Source organism: Ceratotherium simum, chromosome 8 (genome assembly GCF_057802395.1).
Source record: "Ceratotherium simum simum isolate JZ-2026a chromosome 8, ASM5780239v1, whole genome shotgun sequence".
Lineage (NCBI taxonomy): Eukaryota > Metazoa > Chordata > Mammalia > Perissodactyla > Rhinocerotidae > Ceratotherium > Ceratotherium simum.
In genome coordinates this window covers 32565857-32582852 of record NC_141907.1, presented here as the reverse complement: position 1 = coordinate 32582852, position 16996 = coordinate 32565857, and the positions used below count along the sequence as shown (strand labels likewise).

At 36.3% G+C, this 16996-nt stretch overlaps 1 protein-coding gene across 3 annotated transcripts in view; it reads left to right on the top strand.

The window, feature by feature from the left end:
- The window catches only part of RFC1 (replication factor C subunit 1), a 76393-nt gene that overhangs the window by 2978 nt on the left and 56419 nt on the right, over positions 1 to 16996 (top strand). For all 3 annotated transcript variants that reach the window (XM_087434206.1, XM_087434205.1, XM_087434204.1), the window contains exons 2-4: positions 8572 to 8700; positions 12884 to 12959; positions 15045 to 15167. In XM_087434206.1, coding sequence (XP_087290332.1) covers positions 8572 to 8700; positions 12884 to 12959; positions 15045 to 15167 — 328 coding nt within the window. The remainder of the gene's footprint in view (positions 1 to 8571; positions 8701 to 12883; positions 12960 to 15044; positions 15168 to 16996) is intronic.

Genomic DNA, 16996 nt, shown 5'->3' with positions numbered 1-16996 from the left:
CCTGTAAACCCCCTGCCTACCTCTCTGATCTCATCTCTCTATCTTTTGGGTGTATTAAGCTGGTTTTGTCTTGGCGTTTGTTCTTGCTGTTTCCTTTCCTTGGAACACTCTTCCTCCAGAGGCTTGCTTGTCTGCCTATTTCTCATCATTCAGGTCTCAATCATCACTTCCTCAGAGCTTTTGGTTTCATATCCAAGAAACCATTGCTTAATCCCAGGTCATGAAGATTTATGCCTGTGTTTTCTTCTAAGAGTTTTATAGTTTTAGCTCTTACATTTAGGACTTTGGTCCATTTTGAGTTAGCTTTTGAATGTGGTGTGAAGCAAGGGTCCGAGTTCATTCTTTTGCATGTGGATATCCAGTTGTCCCTGCACTATTTGCAGACTTTTCCCATTGAATTACCTTGGCTCCTTTGTCAAAAGTCAGTGAACCGTAAGTGTGAGAGTTTTTTCTGGACTCTTAATTCAATTCCATTGATCTATATGTCTATCCTAATGCCGGTAATACATTGTCTTTTTTTCTGTAGCTTTGTGGTAAGTTTTAAAATCGGGTGGTGTGAGTCTTCCAACTTTGTTCTTGTTTTTCAAGATTGTTTTGCCTGTTCTGGGTTCTTTGAATTTCCATATGAATTTTATAATCAGCAAAGAAGCCTGCTGGGATTTTGATAGGGAGTGTGTTGAATCTGTGGATCCGTTTGGGGAGTATTGCCATCTTAATGTTATAAGTAGTCTTCTGATCCATGAACATGGGCTGTCTTTCCATTTGTTTAGATCTTCTTTGATTTCTTTAAACAATGTTTTATAGTTTTCAGAGTATGGGTTTTACACTTCTTTTGTTAAGTTTATTCTAAGTATTTTGTTCTTTTTGATGATACTGTAAATGGAATTGTTTTCTTAATTTCACTTTTGGATTGTTCATTGCAAGAGTTTAGAAATACAGTTCATTTTTGTACATTGATCTTTTATCCTGCAACCTTGCTGATCTCATTTAGTAGTTCTAATACTAATAGTAGTTCTCTATATAAAATAATTTCATCTGCAAGTAGAGATAGTTTTACTTCTTCCTGTCCAATCTCGGTGCCTTTTATTTCATTTTTTTGCCTAATTGCTTTTGCTAGAACCTCTACAATGTTGAACAGAAGTAGTGAGGGTGGATCTGTCTTTTTCTTGTTCTCAGGGGACAGCATTCCAACAACTTGCTTTTTGCTTTCAAAGTATAAGGCCTTAATATAATTTTAACTACTTTAAAATTATTTCATAATTTGTCTCTGTTGTGTTGCTTGTGCTGCTATCAGTTACATCATTGTATATTTTAGTCAGATATACAATTTTGCATTTTAGTTGTTTTCAAGATAAAAGATTTTTACATTTGGATAGATTTTGTGAAGTGTGTTGATGATAGTTTCTACTTGTGGATTTGGTGGATGACTTAAAAATATTATCAGAAATATTTATATTTCTTTGTTACTTTCAAAATAGGGAAGTAAAGCCAAAATATAATATTTTGCAACTATTCTACAGAGCGCTGCAATACTTATTTTGCATAAAATCCTGTACTCTTCAAAGATACATGAAGACAGTGATATAATTTGCTTTCTCTTTGCACTTTTGATAGGAAGTATAACTTGTTTGTTGGTTGAGCCCATCAGCAGTGGAAAAAAGTAATTAGAGCTGTTTGGTTATACTTCAAAGTAAATAACAGCTTTTGTACTTTGACCTTTTAAAGCTAAAGTTCATTATGACAGCTTACTTCTGTGCAGGTTTAAGAGTATTTATTGAAAAAAATTTTTTTTCATCTCTAGTTCTACTGATAGATTTATAACTAACCAAGTTGGGAACTTGTTGGTACAGGTAAAGGACTCTAAAAAATGCGTGATTTTTTGGAGTACTTGGCGAAGTCTGGTACTTTGTCTTGGCTTATGTATATTAAAATTGCATTTGGGCTGCCTGATAGGCAATATTTCTCTCTAATAGTGTTGTCGTATTGTTAGTTATACCTTAGTGTAGGAAAATGCAAGAAGTCTTTTTTTGCTTACATGTAAAGAGCATCTTAAATTTCAAAACTTTTACTAGAAGAATGTCTTGGCATTCTAAATTTTTTCATCTGTGAATTAAAGTTAAAAAATTTCGTAGAGTTATGTGGATTAAATGAGTTAATATTTTTAAAGTGCTTAAATCATTACCTGGCACAGAGTAAGTCCTATTTAAGGGTTTGTTAAGTAAATAAAGGAAGCCCTGAATCAGGGCATTGGCAATGGAAATAAAGGGAAGAGGAGAGCAGTATTTGGGAGATAGGTTAGGTGGGATGATTAGGTGGAGGGTCAGAGTGAGGAGGAAAAACAATGCCCATTTTTCTGTTTTGGGTGAATGGTGGTGCTATGCATTGAGGTGGGAAATAAAGGAAGAGAAGCAAGTCCCAGGATATTAAGAGCTTAGTTTTGGACATTATGAGTTGGAGGCACCTTTGGGGCATTTGGACAGAGTTGTATCTGGCAGACTATTGGCTACATGGATATGGAGCTCAGAGGAGGTCTAGAGTTGAGACGCAAGATATAGGAGGTATCAGTGTGTATATAGGTGGTCCTGAGGTCGAGATGGGTGTGAGTTAGCTTGCGCAGTGTCGATATGTGGATCAGAAGTTTTTGACTTAGGGTTCATGGAGAGCCAATAATAGGCTTCAGGAAAAAACCCCTAAAATGGCACACAAAGTTTGGTGTGTCTGTGTGTGGAGTGTTTTCTCACACCAATCGATTCTCTAGTTCTCTGACACCAGCTGGGTGTCCTACAATTCAATTCAATTCTGACACTAACTATTTGGAGTTAGTGTGGACTCCACAAGTTAAGGGGCTCAGTCCCACAAGACTGCTCCCACTTCAGACACTGATTGCAAGTCCTGGGCCACCTGTACTGCCTGGCTCTAAATCAAGCTTCTCAGGACCCCCTCCTGAGGTTTATATTTTGCTAGAATGGCTCACAGAACTCAGGAAAACACGTTACTTACATTTACTGGTTTGTTATAAGGATACAACTCAGGAACAGCCAAATGGAAAGAAGCGATCCATAGGGCAAGATAAGGGGGTGTTTGCACAGAGCTTCCATGCCATCTTTGGGTGCACCACCCTCCCAGCAACTTGATGTGTTCACCAACCCAGAAGTTCTTCCAACAGCAAACATCACTTGTTCAAGTTTTTATAAGCTCATCTCTAGCCCCCCTCAGAAGTGGGGCTCGGAGTTCCCAGTCACATGTTTGGCCTTTCTGGTGACTGGGTCCCCATCCTGAGGCTATGTAGGGGCCCCACTCCAAGTTATGTCATTAGCATAAACTCAGATGTGATCAAAAGGGGCTGATGATGAATAACAAAAGACACTCATCACTCTGGAAATTCTGAGGATTTTAGGAACTCTGTGCTGGAAACCAGGGATAAAGACCAAATATATTTTTGTATTATACTATAGTGTGTTTTCTCATATTTCCGTGGAAAATATTCATAGCTTTTGTCAGATGCACAAAGCATAAAAAACGACCCATATGGTTAGTGAAGAGACCACCCACCTTGTTTCCTTGGCACACATTTTGGCACACTTAATAGATAAGCAACTGTTATTGATAGCTTTCTACACTAGCACATGAGCTCTTGCAAGGATGGGGCCACAAGGATAGGGAACTGCTGTATAGTGCACATGGTACATTTTCTATAAATATTTGATGAATGATTAAGTACAAATAAACTTTATATTTCCAGTAAAAGAAAAATCAACTAGAATGTAAAGCTTACTGGTATGAAAACATCTTCTGTAGCCATTTCTTCATAATTTTATATCTAAGCTACTGAACATTTAATGACAATGAATAAGGTAGCCTAGAGAAATATATAGTATTTATTATGTGGTAGTTCTATTTTTGATTTGAACTTAGTTCAATGTTTATTCAAGTAGTTTAAATTTGATTTTTTAGATCAGAATTCAGTTGTAAAAAGTTGACTTCTGGATGAATAAAAATCATAAGTACATTAGCCCTGGTGAAAACGTCAAAGTGTTGAAATAAACCATTAGATCAGGTGTAAACAATTTCAGATGCTTCTGTTATGCCAGTTATGCAGGTATGAAGGAGAAGTTATTTTTTTAAACCTGAAGTAAATAATTATTTCCTTAGTAATGATTAGTAAATGATTGATTGCTGCTATCTTCTTCAGAGAAGTTCTTGAGGCCTGTGGTACACTTTGCTATATCATTAACATCGGTTATATATAGAGATATTTCTGATTTCTAAAAAAAGTGATTTGATTGGCTAAAAAAAATTTGAAGAAGAGGAAGTAGGCTACTAAAAGTGAAAGTATTTTGTTTTTTGTGGCCACAGTATTATAATATGACAAGAGAGTACACTATTACAAGGGTCAATTATAGAAGGTCAGCTTTAATAATTTGCCTCAGAAATAATATACAATGTATTAATTTAATGCACACTTAAAATTTCTTAAAACAAAAGGCAACAGGTAAAGTCATAGCAAAAAATTAATCTCGATTAAAATTATTTTAATACACAATCTTTAAAAACAAGTCTACCATGAATTTCATTTTACATAATCAAGAATCTCTCTTTCTGGGCCCAGGTGTGAAGGTCAGTGACCTTAGGAATAACCACTCATGTGTTCAACTGATATTAATTAAGTGTTTATGTGCTTACCTGAGGTGTTGGCCCTATACTAGAGCTACACTGGTGAGTAAGACAGACAAGCCTGCTGCATGGAACTTATAGCAGTGTATTCAAACTCAAATTTCTATGACTATCAAAAGTATCTCCTACTAATCATTTTAGGACCCACTTTAGGTGTTGCTTCTTTTGGGAAGCCATGCCTGAGGCTCTCTGTGTTAGGTGCTTCTGGTGCTTTTATAGTTTTGTGGTTACCTCTGTGTTAGCGCTGTTTTGCATTTAATTTGTTATGTACTAATGTGTTTCCCAGGTAGCTGCATGAGGGCATTTTCCTGTTTGTGTCCTAAGTCCCTGGCACAGTGCCTGCCTGTAAACACACCAGGATCAGATGTATCAGGAATAATGAGAAGGGAAAGGCCACATTGCTAATTATGGGGAATGGCTACTTTTGCGTAGATCCTTAGAAATACAGGAAAATTATGAGGGTCATAGTCAAGTGGAACACTATGAAAGAGATTTGGAGTCAGAAGACCAAGTTCCATTCTGGAGGTTTTTGGTGTGCTCCCTCTAATCCCCGTAGGAATCCTATGAGGCAGGTGGCATCATGAGGAAACTAAGGTGCAGAGAAGTTAAGTAATTCATCCCAAGTGTCTGGTAATAAGCAGCAAAACTGACAAAAAGCCTGTATTTGTCTGACTTAATTCAACTTACTCATCTATAAAATGGAGGTGTATCATTACTGTGTTTACCTCATAGAATTATCAAGAGAGAGAAATCTGTGTCCAGTAGTTGTAAGTAAAAGCATGAAAAATTTACTTATTATTAGCTATCTGTGATAAATTTTGTTTTAACTTTTATGTGATTTTTGCCTGAATCTTTTGCCTTATTTGAACTGACCTGTTTGTTCAAGTAATAACTGTTGAAGAAAGTAAGAAGAGTTAATTACTGTTGGTTTCCCAAATAAAAATATCTATTTCTTGTAGAAGTGTAATTACTGGGACAAAGGGTATGCACATTTAAAATTTTGATAGGTTTTGCTGGATTATCCTCTGGAAAGATTATACCCATTTTTACTTTTATTATCAGTGTAGTATGTGAGCATCTGTTTCCCCACATTTTTGAGAAATCTAGGCATTATCAATCTTTTAACACTTAGAGAAAAATAATCGTTTTAATTTATCCGTTTATTATTTGTGAAGTTGAGCATCGTTTATGTTTGTTGGTTATTTGCATTTCTTTTATATTTTGCTTACTAGTAGCTTTTATTCATTTATCTACTAGGTTATCTTTTATTGATTTGTAGGAACTCTTTTATATGTAACGTCAATATTTTCAAATTAGTTGCTTATATTTTAACATTGTTTATGGCATATTTTGTTTTATTTTTATGTAGTCAAATCTTTCTTTATGTATACTTTCTAGTCTTGATTTTCTGCTTAGAAGGCCTTTACTTTGCCAAGTTTATAAAAGTAAATTTAAAATTTAGCTCCTTTTTCTCCTCATATACTCAGCAAGAATTATTCCATGCGGGTAAGAGTGGTATTTAAATCCATTATTTGGGAGTGTCATTAGCCACTAGACTTGTTCTTCTTCATTTTGTGAAATCTTTGAAGACCTGGAATACTAGACAGAGAATGTTAATTGAAGAGTAAGGTGAAGTCACACTATAAATTAAGGCCAAATTGGTGACCTTTGCATCTAGATATTTATACACAAGATGGCTGCTCACATTGGAGATAATCTTGAAAAGGTGTGAGTAGAGTGGCTTTCATTCTGATGAAAATTCCTTTCCAAAAGTTTAGAGTTTTAGTGTATATTGAGTTAGGTTAGGATGCTGTAATTTCTTTAACTTTTCTGCTGCCATCAGAGTATAAGGGCATGGGGAGTGTGTGAGAAAAGCCTGGAATAAAGGGAAAGGAAAAGAAAGGGGATGTGAATGGAAAGAATTCCTTAGGAAAAAGAGTGTTAACAATGCTGAAGAGTGGCAGTGTGGTCCAGACTAAAATCAGACAGCGGAACGTTACCAACAATTCCATTTCCTGAATTATGTTTTGTTTTCTTTCTCTTTGTGGTTTTAAGCATTTGTGGACCTAAAACAGATTGAAAACCATCACTATCTTTAACCTGATTATTAATCCTTAGTTTTGGTATTTCCATATTGCCGTTGTGGGGGGTGTGTGTGTGAGTGAGTGTGTTTAAACAATCACCACTGTTAGAATGAAGAATCGCTTGGTAATTTCAAGAGTGAAACTCCAATGCGAAACTCTCATTTCCTCCAGAAGCAATAAAGTAAGTACTTGTCAGCCTCAAACTCAATTCTTTGCAAGTTATACGGAAGACTGTGGCTTTCTTTATCATCCATCTCTTCCTTAGCACCTGACACTAATGTCCCAGTTTCACAGCAGAGGTATCCATTCCGTAAACAGTGTTTTTTAGAGTTAGATTTTATTAGGATGGATTTGTGATTTTTCTGTATTATGAAATTTACAAAAGAGCATATGAAACCAGGGAAGACTTTAATTTTTTTTGAAAAATTTAACATGTCTGTGTACCTCATTTTTCTGCTTTGTTTATTGGTGTAGCCACAAAGTTAAAATGTATATGTGTGTTTGTGTAACACAGTTGTTTGGGACTTCTGGCATTTTAAAAGTATGACAGTTACTGCCATGGGACTTCTGGCATTTTAAAAGTATGACAGTTACTGCCAAGATCTAGGAAATAATTGTTAAATTTCATATACTTTACAAAGTACTTTCATAGACATTTTCCTCATAACAGTAGAGGTAGGTTGAAACAGGTAAGAAGGGTTGAAAACTCACTCAGGATTATAACCATCAAGGATAGGAAGAGGGAAAATGGTACAACTGGTTCTTTGAACCCAGTTCTTTGGAATTTAGACCGTTAAGTTCTCATTATTCTGTATTCCTTATACTCTTGCTTGTGAGCAGAGATAATTGTAAATGGAGATGTTTCAGTGATTTGAAGGGATAAAAGTTCATAAATGAGGTGAAGGGAAGCTTTTTACTGAGCCAAAATAGTGATAGATGCATAATTAATCCTCATACAGTGTAGGTACTATTAGTCCCACTTTACTGATGAGAAAACAGACTTAGATAAATTAAAGTTGCCGAAGGCCACACTGAGAGAAAGCACTAGAGCAGAGATTCAAACCAATGCTTTCTAATTCTAAAGTCTGTTTCCTGTTCTCTACACCACAGTTTCTTCAAAGCTAAAATCTGAAAGGGTAGGGAAGAATATGTATGAAAAGGATAAGAAAAGTGAGTGATTTTAATTGTAAATTACATTGTAAATGTTTCAGTATGGTTAATTTGAATACTGCAGTTTAACATGGTGGGGGGGTAGAGTAATTAAAAAGAATATTGTAATAAGCATCAAAATGTTTTCTTCAGAATTTGGAAAAATCATATAAAGGAAAATCATGTCAACGTTCTTAATTATTAAGGTCTTAAATAATCAGGGTTGAGAGAGTTATTCTCTCAAACTGGATTATAAATCCCATGGGCAAGAATTATATTGTTCAGCTTTTTGTCTTCTCCCCTCCTGTGCCTGGGATGATGGGATGAGTATGTGTATGCATGATCAATAAATACCTGTTACTTACCCCCCTTTAGTGACTGTGCTGTTGTTAACAAAAATTTCACTTTCTTATTTTTGCCCTGTTTTTGGCCAGATTCTGAGAATTAATATTACTTTTCATTAGGCAAATTATTTTTATCTCAGGTAATTTTATCAGTTAACTTTTGCATATAAAAAGAATGCTGCTGCATATGTGGAACTGTCTTGCTATGAAGAAATTACTTGGGGTAAATCAGTGTGTGTGTATAACTGTCCCTTTTTACAATTGAAATTAGAATTTTGTGTAGTTAATGTTTATTTATGAATCCTCTTTTATGCTTTTAGGATATTCGGAAATTCTTTGGGGTTATACCAAGTGGAAAGAAACTTGCAAGTGAAACAGTAAAGAAGAATGAGAAAACAAAGTCTACTGAAGAAACTTTAAAAGCAAAGAAAGGAATAAAGGAAATCAAGGTCAATTTTCCAAATACAATTTAGAGTTGTATGAAAGATTAACTCAGTTCCTAGACTTGATAGGACTCAAGGGAGCCTTGAGTAAATATATATGTCAACTCATTTAGCAGAGGAAGAAGGATAGTAATGAGGTATTACTTATTTCTAATTAATATACCTTACTGTATTCAAGCTTGGTGCTTTCCTGAAGTAGAGAGGGAACACTTTTAGTTGTTAGAACTTTGTGTTTTAAGACCAAATTTGCTCATAGATACATGAGCCCCTCTCCCCAGGTAAATGGTGTTGGACTTCTGGTGAGGGAGGGCTTTGGAGGAAAGCTTTATTTTTTCCCCTGTCCTCCTTGGGTCTCAGAGAAGTTAAGACAATGTCACTATGGGAAGCATGAAATGGCTGCAATAGTGTATCAGAGTTAATATTGTTCCACTTCATGTAAAATGTAAGAATTTTGCAATTCTACAGGTCTCTTTAACCACCACTCCATCCTTTATGTCCTAGTTGTCATATGTATCATATCTACATATGTTAATACTCCACGTTCAGTGTAATAATTTTTGCTTTAAGCAGACAAGTGTGTTTTAAAGAAATTAAAAGGAAAAATTGCTTTTTTATGTTTACCTACTTATTTGCCATTTCTAGTGCTTTTCATTTCTTATTAAAGATCTCAATTTCCATCTAATATTTTCTTAAACCTGAAGAATTTTCTTTAGCATTTCTTGTAATGTAGGTCTGTTGGCGGTGAATTCTGTAAGTTTTTGTTTATCTAAAAATGTCTTTATTTTGCCTTCATTCTTGAAGGATATTTTTGCTGGATATGGACTTTTGGATTGACAGTTTTTTGTTTCAGCACTCTAAGATGTTCTACTGTCTTTTGGCCTCCATTTTTTCTGGTGAGATGTTAGCACTGATTCATATTGTTTTCTCTTGTATGTAATGTGTTTTTCTCATGCTTTCAAGATTTTTTTCTTTATCTTTGGTTTTCCGCTTTGACTGTGGTGTGCCTAGGTGTGGTTTTCTTGTGTTTATCCTGTTTAGGGTTTCTGAGCTTCTTGAATCTGTAAATTTATATCTTTCATCAAATTTGAGAACTTTTTGCCATTGTTTCTTCAAATATTTTTTTGCCTCATTCTCTCTCCCCTCTTCTTCTGGGATTCCAATTATATACATATTAGAATTTTGATATTGTCTTCACAGATCATTGAGGCTTGTTCCTTTTTGTCTTTTTTTTTTCTGTACTTAAAAGATTAGATAATTTCTTTACTATCTTCAAATTCATTGACTCATGTGTCATCTCCAGTTTGCTATTAAGCCTATGCAGTGAATATTTTATTTTAAATATTGTGTTTTTCAATTCTAGAGTTTCCATTTGGTTCCTTTTCATAGTTTGGATTTTTCTCCTTTATGTTCTTGAATGTAGTTATGATACGTGCTTTAAAATTCTTGTCTGTTAATTCTAAGATCTGGGTTATATCAGGATTGGTCTTTATTAAGTGCCTTTTCTCTTGAGTCTATGGCTCATGTATTAGTCAGCTTGGGCTACCATAACAAAATACTATAGACCGGGTGACTTAAACAATAGAAATTTATCTTCTTCCAGTTCTGGAGGTTGGAAGTCTGTGATCAGGTTCCAGCTGATTCTGTTTCTGGTGAGAGCTCTCTTTCTGGCTTACAGCTGGCTACCTTCTTGCTGTGTCCTCACATAGCCTTTCCTTGGTGTGATACATGGGGAGGGAGGTTGCAAGTGAGCGAGATAGCGAGCGAGTGTGCATATGTGTGCACGCAAATGAGCTCTCTTGCTTCTCTTCTTATAAGGACACTAATTTTTTTTTTTATTGTAAAATTTTTGTTTTGCATTATTGTTTGTCGGTCATCATATAAGGACACTAATTTTTATCAGATCAAGGCTCCATCTTTATGACTGCATTTAACCTTAATTGCAGTCATGTGTCACTTAATGATGGGATAAGTTCTGAGAAATGTGTCATTAGGTGATTTCGTCGTTGTATGAACATAATAGAGTGTACTTACACAAACTTAGATGGTCTAGCCTACTACACATCTAAGCTATATGGTCCTAATCTTCTGGGACTGCTGTCTTATGTGTGGTCTGTCGTATATGTGGTCCATCGCTGACTGAAACGTCATCATGCGACGCATGACTGTACTTCCTTAGAGATTCTGTCTCCAAATACAGCCACATGGGGGGTTAGAGGTTCAACATATGAATTTTGGGAGGACACAAAACCTTTAGTCCATAACATTCTGCCAGTGACCCCTCAAAATGCATGTCCTTCTGACATGCAAAATATATTAATTCCGTCCTAACAGCCCCCAAAAGTTTTAACTCATTGCAGCTCTAAAGTCTAAAGTCCAGTGTCTCATCTAAATATTATCTAAATCAGATACACGTGAGACTCAGATATGATTGATCTTGAGGCAAAATTCCTCTCCATCTGGGAATCTGTGAAGCCAGACAAGGTGTGTGCTTTCAAAATACAGTGGTAGGAAAGGCATAGAATAGACATTTCCCATTTCAAAAAGGAGAAATCAGAAGAAGGGGTGATGGGTCCTAGGCAAGTCCAAAACCTAGCAAGGCAAATTCTATTCTATCGGGTCTTTAATCTTGAGAATAATCCTCTTTGGCTTGATGCCCTGCCTTCTGGACCCACTGGGGCAGTGGTCTCACCCCCATAGCTCTGCAGGGTGGTCCCGCCTTTCAGGCTTCTGGGCAGAGCCTGTCTGATCTGTTGAAACAAGAAATAAGGTAGCCCTGATCTCTGAATTGCCTTCAGGGTCATTCTTCCCTTTTCTTGGAGAATAGTGCAGGTTTGTAGCCGAATAGCTCTATTGTCCTGTCTTGTGGAATCAAGAAGTCTGACAGCTTTCCTTCATTTTGTTCCCTTCATTTCAAACTGGCCATGTTCCTGCTTGAATAGTCCTATAATTTCTTTATGGAGTGATAGTCCAGCCACACTCTTGATGTTCTCTTCGGAACGCACGTTCTCATTTTTTTGCAGTATGGACAGGCTGAGAATTTTCCAAATCTTTAAGTTCTGGTTCCTTTTTGCTTAACAGTTCAGTTCATCTCTCTTCTCTTATATTTTACTATAAGCAGTCAGAGGACCCAACGTTTTGCTTAGAAATCTCCTCAGCTCTTTCATTGTTCCAATATTCTATCTTTCACAAATACAATTTATATTTTTCACTGGGGCACAATTCAGCCAAGTTCTTTGCCATTGTGTAACAAGAATCACCTTTTCTGCAGTTTCTAATAACCTCATTTCTGTCTGAGACCATACCAGAATGGTCTTTAATGTTTATATTTCTACCAACATTCTCTTTATGATGATATATGTATTGTCTAAGATGATAGAGACTTTCTCTATAGCTCTCATCTTTTCTCCCCAAGACCTTGCCAGAATCGCCTTTAACATCCATATTTTTACCAAAGTCCCTTTGTAGCAGTCCAGGCTTTTTCTAGCATGCACCTCAAAACTCCTTCAGCCTCTACCATTACCCAGTTCCAAAGCCACTTTCATATTTTAGGTATTTGTTACAGCAGCACTCCACTTCTCAGTAAGAAAATCCGTGTTAGTCGGGTTTCTTCAGAGAAACAGTACCAATAGGAGATATATATATGAAATGTGATGTATAACTAAAAAATATAAACAATGTCTTTTGCCTTGGTTTTATTTAGTTTTCCAACAGGCATTAGGTTGTGGTGGGCCCACAATCCCTTAGCTTTATTTCTGTCTCTGTCTGTCATTTTCAGGAAGCACTTGCCCTGTACTATCTGACATCCTTTTGCTCTTTGTTATATATGGGTTAGTGTTGAAAGTGGAGCTGAATAATACAGCTTTTTTTATAATTCTTTCTTTCCCATCTGAGGCAGTTATCATCTGGCCTGTTTAGCCTAATCAGGGCATTATTGACATTTTGAGCTGGATAATTCTTTGTTATGAAGCACTGTCCTGTGCACTGTAGGATGTTGAGTAGCATTCCTGGTCTACTCATTAGATGCCAGTAACACCCCCTGCCCCTCACCTTCCCAGTTATGACAAGCAAAAATGTCTCCTGGGGGGCAAAATTTCTCCGAGTTGAGAATCACTGAGCCCAAGTCTAATTAGGAAAAAATGGCTAAGTTATATAGGCTTCTTGGTGTTCTAATTATACTGTGATGTTATAGGTAAATAGTTCTCTTGAAGATGATGACTTTAAACAGAAGCAACCAAATAAGAAAAAGAGGATCATCTATGATTCAGGTAATATTTCTCCTGAGAAGCTTTAAAGTTTAAAAATTATTTTATATCCCTTAGAACAGAGTTTTCCAAACTGATATTCTGAGACACACAGCTCTCTGGGATGGTAATAGGTGCTGCGAGAAGAGGGCCCTATGCCCAAATAAAGTTGAAAACAATTTTATTATACTGCAGAATTTATCAGAGCCTAAATATGTTAATGTGTTAAGTATTTTTTCAGAAGGGAATAAAGTATATAGCATGTCTCAAACTTACTTTGTTTTTTGTTTTTTTTTTTTTTTCCCCCAAAGCCCCAGTAGATAGTTGTATGTCATAGCTGCACATCCTTCTAGTTGCTGTATGTGGGATGCGGCCTCAGCATGGCCGGAGAAGCGGTGCGTCGGTGTGCGCCCGGGATCCGAACCCGGGCCGCCAGCAGCGGAGCGCACGCACTTAACTGCTAAGCCACGGGGCCGGCCCTCAAACTTACTTTGAATGTTACATTTATTTTTTTTTAACTTTTATTTTTTTTGGTGAGGAAGGTCATCCCTGAGCTAATAACCCTTGCCAATCTTCCTCTTTTTCTGAGGAGGATAACCCTGAGCTAACATCTTTGCCCATCTTCCTCTATTTTGTACATGGGACACCGCCGCAGCATGGCTTGATGAGCAGTGTGTAGGTCCGTGCCCAGGATCCCAACCTGCGAACCCCGGGCTGCCGAAGTGAAGGGTGCATACTTAACCACCATGCCACTGGGCTGGCCCCAGTACATTTATTTTTTAAAATATTCATGTTACCTTCTCTTCTGGCTGAGGTCCTTGGAAACTGAACTTGAAAAATAGTACCTTAGAATATTGCTTTAAAACAGATCTAAAATTTAATTTTTCTGCTTTTGATCTGGTCCTTTTTTATTGCATTTAAAATAGAGCAGACACAATTTAAAAACTTTTCTTTGAGTATACTTTTAAGATAGGGAATATAAATTTTTATGCATGCCTTTTATGATATATTAAAATAATGGTAGAACTGCGAAAATTTTAGGTTTTGCTTTTGTGGAGAAGATCCATCTGGTGTGCGTTCTTAAAATTAAAAATGTAACCTAAGGAAGCATTTATAGATTCTCAGGATTTTGACAGTGATAGTAAAGGTTCTGACTCAATTCTAAAAGTACTTGAGTGTTTATTGTGGGTCTTTTACTGCTGTATACTGTGAAGAATTTGAAAGAAGTACATATCCCCATTTCCCAGGAGTTTCCATCTTTTGGGAAACTGGAAGTTTAATTTTTTGACACAGTTTAGAACACTATGAGACAGGATTTATAAATGCATGATGAAGAGGAAGGACACTAAAGTTTATGAAACACCTGTTTTGTGCCAGGCATTGTGCTAGGTTCTTACACTTTCTCGTGATTTATATTTGAGTGCTCTGGGTGATTAGGCGATGGTAGACCCCCAAAGATGTCTATGCCCTAATTCTTAGAACCTGTGAATATGTTAGTTTACATGGCAAAGGGAAATTACAGTTGTAGGTGGGATTAGAGTTGCTAATCAGATGACCGTAAAATAGAAAGATTATTGTGAATTATCTGGGTGGGCCCAAGGTAGTCACAAGGAAGAGGGTGGCAGAAGAAGAGAGAGAGAGATTGACTATGCAAGAAGGTCAGAGAGATGGCAGCATGAGAAGAACTTTGCGTGATGTTGCTTGCTTTGAAGATGGAGGAATGGGGCTCTGAGCCAAAGAATGCTGGCAGACACTGGAAACTGGAAAAGGAAGAAAATGGATTCTTCCCTAGAGTATCCAGAAAGGAACATAGTCTTGCTGACACCTTGATTTTAGCCCAGTGAGATCCGTATCAGATTTCTAACCTCCAGAACTGTAAGATAATAAATTTGTGTTATTTTAAGCCACTAAGTTTGTGGTGATTTGTTACAGCAGCCATAGAAAACTAATACAAAGACTTAACGCTGGGTAGAAGTAACCTGTGAAGATCACAGAAGAGATCTGCCTTGAAAAGGGCCTTGAGGATTGGTTAACAATAACCGCTTTAAAAACACACTGTATTATAATATTTCTTTTCAAAGTTTTGTTTTATTTTCCTCTCATGTACAGATTCAGAATCAGAGGAGACAGTGCAGGTAAAAAATGCCAAAAAGCAACCAGAAAAATTGCCATTGTCTTCTAAACCTGGTAAAATTCTGCGGCAGGATCCCGTTACATACATTTCAGAAACAGGTAAGGGTACTGAATGTTTAATGTTTTAGAGAGAAGCAGTGTGTGTTATGTTCTTATGCATCTTGTTGGTGTCTAAATATCCCTCCTTCACTTTGAATTGAATTTCTATTGCCTTTTTCACTTTGTTGAATTATATTTATCAGGAGAAGGCTGTAACCACCTTTGGCATTTTCTCTGGGTTAAGGGCCAATTACGAGGGAATTGGACCTTGAAATTTTTTTTAAGCGCTCTATATTGAATCATGTAAGTTGAAGCTCTGTCTTGAATCATATATTAAAATATTATTGGGTTGTTTTAGAACTTTTTTATATAAGTTTTTTATCTTGCATGCTAAAGTCAGAATAATCTAGGCGTATAATGATTATTCATATTTGTGATTTATAATCTAGCACAGATGTGACCTGAATTCCTTATATTCTCTGGTGACTAAAGATTTTAGCATTGGCTTTTAAAAAAATGATTATTTTTATACTTAAATTTATTTCTGTTAGATCTGTTTTGAATGGTGGAAAAGCAAAAGACATTTATAAATTATTGTGCGCTAATCTTAAGATTTCATAGTATAAATAATTGTTTCATAGATAGTATTCTTTTATGGTGAGGATCCCTGAATTACATTGTCATCTTAGGGAAAAAACTCAAAAGGGTTCATTGTAAAAGCATTTTGATTCTAGCATTGTTAATTCCTAGAGGAGACCGTACCAGGAATAAAAGATCAGCTATATTAATCTTCAAACTTGCAGAGCCTGTCAAATTGATTCCTATATGGAAATGGTTGAAGGAGCCATGAGAGCATCTGATACCTCATTGATTTGTTCATATTGAAGAAAACCTCTGAAACCATTATTTTGCTCTGCTCCTTGTATTTCTAGTAAAGGGAACACATCTGGTTTGAGGAGATAGAGTAAAAGCCACATAATTATTTTGGCATGGCATGTTACAACTTACATTCAACAAACATTTATTGAGTGTTTTTTATGTTCCAAATACTAGGTACTGGGGATACCAAAGATGGCTAAAGACCCCAAGTACTGTAGGTGTTGCCTGAGGCTGCAATATGCGATAGTTAGCGGGAGGGCTTGATGGAGAGGGTAAGATGTGATCTGGTCTTTGAAGAATGAGCAGGTGATGGAGGGGAAGAACATGTCAGGAATTATTTAAGGCACAGCATCCAGCACAAGACGCCATATGTTCGTAGGACACTGAAAAGATGGCTTGCCCACATGATGAGGAGTAGTGGTAGGTAGATGAAGCCAGATTAGGGAAGACCTTGAAAACTAGGCAGATGAATTTAGCATAGCAGGGGAAAGAGAACCATTAAAGTTTTTGAACAGAGTTGTGTTGTGATGAAAATTGTATTTGAGGGTGATTGCTAGATTATTAGGTGGGATGGAGAGTAGAGAAACTATAATTAGGGAGGTCAAGGCATTTATAGTAATCTAGGAGTGAAGTAATGAGAGTCTTAAAATGTTAGCAATACTAAGGGACTGATCTATAGACATTTTGACAAATGAGTTACAGATTAGGTTTCTGGATTACCTATGAGCTTCATTCAGTGGGTACTATTATTTGGATAATCGGAGAGTTGGTGTTATTAGCATGCTTAAGATTCTTCTTCTTCTTCTTTTTTTTTTTTTTTTTAAAAAACAGCTTTATTGAGATATAATTCACATACCATACAGTTCACCTCTAAGTTTTTTTTTTTTTTTTTTTTTTGGTGAGGAAGATTAGCCCTGAGCTAACATCTATTGCCAGTCCTCTTTTTGCTGAGGAAGATTGGCCCTGGGCTAACATCCATGTCCATCTTCCTCTACTTTATATGTGGGATG